Below are 6,499 nucleotides of genomic sequence, written 5' to 3' on the forward strand. Positions count from 1 at the left end.
AATAATTTGAGATATTGAAAGAAATTGCACAAAGGAAATCAAATGTATAATTAAGGTATGATAAAAAGATACCTTAGAGAACTAATTATTAAATTATGTTTGAAGTGGTTAAAATTAAATAGAAATATCATTAGTGACCAAATAATTTGTCATTAAATTACAAATAAATTAGTAATTAAATTGATCACTAAATCAAGTACCGATTCGATCATTGAATCAGTCACTAATTTAATCACTGATTCAGACAATAAATCAATTACTACCACCAATGACGAAAAATAGTGACTGATATAGGTTAATGAATAAATCAGTCACTATTTCATGTTTTTCTTGTAGTGAATTATCATATATTATTCCTAAATATCATTATACATATATATATATATATATATATATATATATATATATATATATATATATATATATATATATATATATATATATATATATAACTATATATAAAGGGGATTCCCTCTTTTGTGTCCACATTTCATAATTCCAACTTTACCCTTTATAATTTAATTATTTATTAAATTTTTAAAAATTAATGGTTATTTGTATAAGTTTTTATAAAATTATTTACTTATCTCCTTTTTCTTTTTTTCTCTTACTATTCATCAACAGTTATTTTTCTCTTATTTTCTCCGTACATTTTATTTTATTTTTTATAAATATACTTTTATTTTATTTATTAACTTAATAACATTACAACATCATCAATTATTAATATAATTCAAAAAAATGTGTACACACAGGCGCGATAGCGCCTGTGTTTACACTAGTATATATATATATATATATATATATGTAACTTTAACCACTTCAAACATAATTTAAAATGAAAAAAATTACAGTATGATTAATAATGAGTTATAAAATAAAAAATAATTAGATAGAATATATCGAAATATTTTTCTACATGATGAAAATAAACAATAAATAAAAATATTAAAAAACTAACAAATGTGTGTTTTAGAAATAATTTGAGAGACTATCGAAAGAAATCGCATAAAGGAAATCAAATGTATAATTAAGGTATGATAAGATGAAAAATATCTTAAAGAACTAAGAAAACTTTTCAAATATCAACACATATACTCAATGGTTGAAAAATAACAAAAATTATTTTAATGAAACAAAATAGTTCTTCAAATTAAACAAAAATTAATAATAATAAGTAAATAATTTTTGTTATATTACCTTAAATTGAGAGTATAAACATTCTCATGTGAAAGAAAAATATATAATAAATAACAATATTAAAAAATAATAGAAATATTCAAATGTGAGACATAATTTTTTTTTAATTAACATACATCATTTTAACATAATTATATAAAAGTTATGATAAGATAAAAAATATATTGGAGATGCGAATGAGTTTCATGTCAAACCAAATAATTAAAAGAAATAAAAAATAGAATATATATAAGGTTATTTAATTAATTGTGAATATTTTAATAATTTAAACGAGAATGGAGATATGGCGGGAACGAGTATTATGACGGGATATGTACATCCCCATACCTATCCGCATACCCAACTGAAAAAGTCAGAAATTCTCTGTACTTATACCCAGTCAATACGGAGATTCCCCGTCAAAACGGGAACGAGTTCGGATAATACCCACAAAGACAAATTTATTTGTCAGATTAGAATCATTAATTGTTCCTCATTAGTAGCCCAAACTCAAGTGTCAGGCTCAACAACATTTGTCTGGCTTAGCAGAAAAACCTTTTAATGTGTCATGTGTTTTTAATTGTTGTGGCTTAGCTGGTGTGACTTAGCCAAATAACTCATTTTTCCCTTGGTCTATTGCAAAGAGTGTCATATTATTAGTTTTCTTAATTTATCTCCCCAAAAAGTATTATACATGATATTTTAATAAAATAAGGCAATTTCTCAAAAAAAAACAACTTGTAAACTCAAAAGAAGTGTTATGCATTTTAATGGCATGAATGCACTTATTATTGGTCGATAAGAGTGGTCGGTTTATTAGTCAATCTAGTTTATTAAAAAAAATATATAAAATACAATTTATAAGATCCACAACAATCGATATATATATATATATATATATATATATATATATATATATATATATATTCTAAAATCAGTTAAAAGATAATTATCTTTTATTAATGTATATATAAATTATGCATATCAATATCATTTTTTTCAACTTAAAACTAAAAAATCAAAGCAATACAATTTACAAATTAAATGGTTTTAATCGTTTTAAGCTTTGTTTGATCCAGTAAATAATTACCCAAAATATGAAATTTCACTCTGGATACAAAAAAATCTTCCTCAAATTTTAATCTCACATCGTAGTATATCTTCGTTATTTTAACAAAATTTGACCTAATTTTGTATTCCTAATCTTTCAAAATATGTATATCATAAATATATATTTTTTAAATAAACATACAAAATCTTTTGGTTTCCTTCTAAAATAAGGATTTATTTGATATGTTCATATTATTCTTGTTAATTTTATTCGGTATGATTTTTTTTTCACTTGTTTCCTGTATTTAAACCTTCTACTGATAGTAGATGACACATAATACAACCTTTGACTTGTTTCAACTTTTCCCTATTAGAACAGGGGAAGGTTTTACTCCGAGGGTAACTGGAAAGACGCTGTAACATAGTGGATCAGGCTGCAATTAAAAGAAACCATGAGGGGTAAAATCGAGAAAGAAATCGAAAACAAAATCATAGAAGTCTATTGAAATAAGAAAACAAATCCATTCGACACTCTCTCCGGCGTCATCTTTGATACGTCGTTGTCTCAAAGCCACCGCCATCGCCTTCGATATTAGGAAACCCTAACTCCTCAATTCCCTCTCACACACTCAATCTTCTTCATTGTTTCCTAATTCCAACTTTTTTTTATCGTCCTCAAAGGTTCGATTTCGTTACTTAGCTGTTATTCAGATTTCTTTTATTTGTGATTTATGGTGTTGATTAACATCGCTCTTTTGCTCGGATCGGTTTATTCTCTAGGGTGATAATTCTTAACAAAATTATTTCAGGACTCACATCTTCCTAAGTAACTGAGACTGATATAGCTAATTTGGTTGCTTAACTTTTTTCTTGTAACACACCTGTCTCTGCTTTCCTGTAGGTGTTGTTTGTTCAGTACACTGTAGCAGATTATCCAATTTTTAATTTCTTTTCTGTATTTGAAGTTGGAAAAACTAAAATTTGTGGAATATCAGTGTCTAAACTTTGATCTGTGGTTTGTGAAATGAGTTGATGTCTATTTTTCTTTGCAGTTTGAAATCATGGCTGGGCAGGCACCGGAAGGATCAGTGTTCGATGGTCGTCAATATGATGCTAAGATGAATGAGTTGTAGGTTTCCCCTCTCTTTAGATGCTTGCTTAGTAGAGATGCTATTGCATTTTCATATGTTTTTTTTCTTCCATGTACTTGTGATTTCATCTTATTATTTCATACACAATACCCACCTGTGGTGCACCCATGCCTAGAATTATGTAGTCATTTTGGGTTTATGTGTTGATGGCCAGACTTGGACCTGATGGACAAGAGTTTTTTACTTCTTATGACGAAGTCTGCGAAAGCTTTGATGCTATGGGATTGCAGGAGAACCTTCTAAGGGGTATTTATGCATATGGTATGTACATCAATTTTTGAATGTAATATAATTTAAATCTTGATTATTGCTTGAGAGTTTTGGTTACACTTTCTATTGTTTATATCTCCATCAAATATGAGATTAATTTACAGTCAAAATTTACATCTCTTATGAATCTTGAATGCTTGCTGCACTTTCTGTTTTGATTGTTATCATTGTTTTATGTCGTTGATGACTGAGCATTTATATGGGTGCTGTATTACTTCTGATAAGGTTTTGAGAAACCCTCTGCCATTCAGCAAAGGGGGATTGTTCCTTTCTGCAAGGGACTTGATGTAATCCAGCAAGCACAATCTGGAACTGGAAAAACTGCTACGTTTTGCTCTGGAGTTTTGCAGCAGCTTGATTACAGCTTAGTTGAGTGCCAGGCACTAGTTCTTGCTCCTACTCGTGAACTTGCACAACAAATTGAGAAGGTCATGCGAGCACTAGGGGACTATCTAGGTGTCAAGGTTCATGCTTGTGTTGGTGGGACCAGTGTTCGTGAAGATCAACGCATCCTTTCAAGTGGGGTTCATGTAGTTGTTGGTACTCCTGGACGTGTATTTGATATGTTGCGCAGACAATCTTTGCGCCCTGATTACATCAAGATGTTTGTATTGGATGAGGCAGATGAGATGCTCTCTCGAGGTTTTAAGGATCAGGTTTTCTCATTTACTGATGTTTCTTTCTTTAATTTGCTTCATTATGTTGATTTGTTGATATGGAGTAAGATTATGCGTTGGTATTTTATTTGAATTTAACCAAATGTGTAGATAATGATTATAATATAATTGCTACCTTTCAAGTTGTTAGTCGTGGTATGTCAGTCAAACAGTATATTTTGGTGTACTAGATACATTGCGACAATATATTAGCCTGTTAAAGTCACAAGTTACATTTGACTAGATTTTGCGCCTGAAAGAATAGGGGAAATGAAAAATAATTTTTTCAATCCCTTGGCTTTCTTTTCTTTTATATATGCATTTTTCATCTCTATGAAATTTGAAAAAAAAAAAAGCATGTGGAGCTATTATTTGGAAAAAACATTTTGTTCACTAAGTGCATACTTGTTTAATGTTATTATGGACAGGAAGATTTAAATGCTTACACCCCATTTTGAAAACTGGATGTTATGGTTTGCAGTCTGCGTCGGTAGCATGTGCATGAGAAATAGAAAATAGCTGCAACTTTATCTGCCTTTTGGTTGGTTCAAAAGTGTATCCTTCTGAATTTGCCTTTTTCTTTTCAACTTTGCAGATCTATGATATTTTTCAGCTACTGCCTCCTAAGATTCAGGTTGGGGTATTCTCTGCCACAATGCCTCCAGAAGCCCTGGAAATCACCAGGAAGTTTATGAACAAACCTGTGAGGATTCTTGTAAAACGTGATGAGCTTACCCTGGAGGGGATCAAGCAGTTTTTTGTTAATGTAGACAAGGAGGAATGGAAACTAGAGACATTATGTGATCTTTATGAAACTTTGGCTATCACCCAGAGTGTTATCTTTGTGAACACTAGACGCAAGGTAGATTGGCTGACAGACAAAATGCGGAATCGTGATCACACAGTTTCAGCCACCCACGGAGATATGGACCAAAACACAAGGGATATCATCATGAGAGAATTCCGCTCAGGGTCCTCCCGTGTTCTTATCACCACAGATCTTTTGGCCCGTGGTATCGATGTGCAGCAAGTCTCACTTGTTATAAATTATGATCTGCCAACTCAGCCAGAGAACTATCTCCATCGAATTGGTCGTAGTGGTCGGTTTGGGAGAAAGGGTGTTGCTATAAATTTTGTGACCAGTGATGATGAAAGGATGCTGGTTGACATCCAAAAGTTCTATAATGTGGTGGTTGAGGAGCTGCCGGCCAATGTAGCTGATCTCATTTGATTTGGTCTCCCCTTCATTGTTGATTGGTATGATTTTTATCATGGAGGCTGGTCTCTGTCATTATTTCATTTTTCATGGCCCAGGCAGGGCCTTTCTCTGGCAAGACTTGAACTTAACTCCAAAACCGGTGATTTTGAAATGATGGGCATTCTTCTCTAATTTTGCGTTTAGCAGAATGCGTTGCTGCAATTTTGTTGCTTGCTTGTGTTGTGTATGTGTATCTGTCTTACTACAGATTGTAGATTGCCTCTTTCCGTGTGTTTTGTTTTTAATATATCCGCGAGATGGTTGTGTATATTTGAAACCTTTTTTATGTTAAGCTGGAAATATACTGGACTTATTCTATTATCACCCTGTTCATTTGACTCTATTCTCGTTTGAAGCTTCTCCTTAATCTACAAATGGGAATGGAAGCTGTTTTTGAGTTGCACAGGATTCTCTATTTGTCTGCAAGGATGACTTACAATTGTTCATATCTATCTACAAAAAATAAAATAAAATAATAAATATATTATATAACTTTTGATTGGAGATAATCTGGCATGCTTAATTTATAATGAGGGTTCCCTTCTGAGTTTAGAATAAATAGATTGCTCGTCACGTATTTGTGAATTGTGAAGTGAGGATATGTGCAAATGGAAGCAATTGCTGTCAGCTGCTGCGTCAACTATTCGCTAAACTGCTTATACTATGCGCAGAGACTTCTTAGTTATAATATGCAATTATACATTATACATAATACTAATAGTTGAAAGATAACTGTATCATTAAACTTAAATTTGATTATTTTTAAATTAATGGTACATAACATTTATTCACTTTAGAAAAGTAAAAAAATTGAACATCACAACTCACTCGTTATACCTAACCCCATTCATGCATGCACAACCAAAAATGAAAACGTCAAATATTTATGAAACAAATGTCTATACAGAAAGAAGATGGTGTGTCATCTACGGTTG

At 31.2% G+C, this 6,499-nt stretch overlaps 1 protein-coding gene across 1 annotated transcript; it reads left to right on the forward strand.

Annotated features, from left to right (window-relative positions):
- The first annotated feature begins 2,694 nt into the window (after positions 1–2,694).
- Positions 2,695–5,895, forward strand: LOC114163254 (eukaryotic initiation factor 4A-10-like). The gene is made up of 5 exons (XM_028047444.1): positions 2,695–2,910; positions 3,282–3,358; positions 3,535–3,641; positions 3,876–4,306; positions 4,902–5,895. The coding sequence occupies exons 2-5, from the start codon at positions 3,291–3,293 to the stop codon at positions 5,535–5,537; spliced, it is 1,242 nt and encodes a 413-aa protein (XP_027903245.1). The 5' UTR covers positions 2,695–2,910; positions 3,282–3,290; the 3' UTR covers positions 5,538–5,895.
- The last annotated feature ends 604 nt before the right edge of the window (positions 5,896–6,499 follow it).

The sequence above is a fragment of the Vigna unguiculata genome, chromosome 9 (genome assembly GCF_004118075.2).
Source record: "Vigna unguiculata cultivar IT97K-499-35 chromosome 9, ASM411807v1, whole genome shotgun sequence".
NCBI lineage: Eukaryota > Viridiplantae > Streptophyta > Magnoliopsida > Fabales > Fabaceae > Vigna > Vigna unguiculata.

Coding starts and splice junctions, on each gene's coding strand:
- LOC114163254 (XM_028047444.1), top strand. CDS start 3,291: ATGGCTGGGCAGGCACCGGAAGGATCAGTGTTCGATGGTCGTCAATAT. Junction 3,642..3,875: donor AAGGGGTATTTATGCATATG/GTATGTACATCA, acceptor ACTTCTGATAAG/GTTTTGAGAAACCCTCTGCC. Junction 4,307..4,901: donor CTCGAGGTTTTAAGGATCAG/GTTTTCTCATTT, acceptor TCAACTTTGCAG/ATCTATGATATTTTTCAGCT.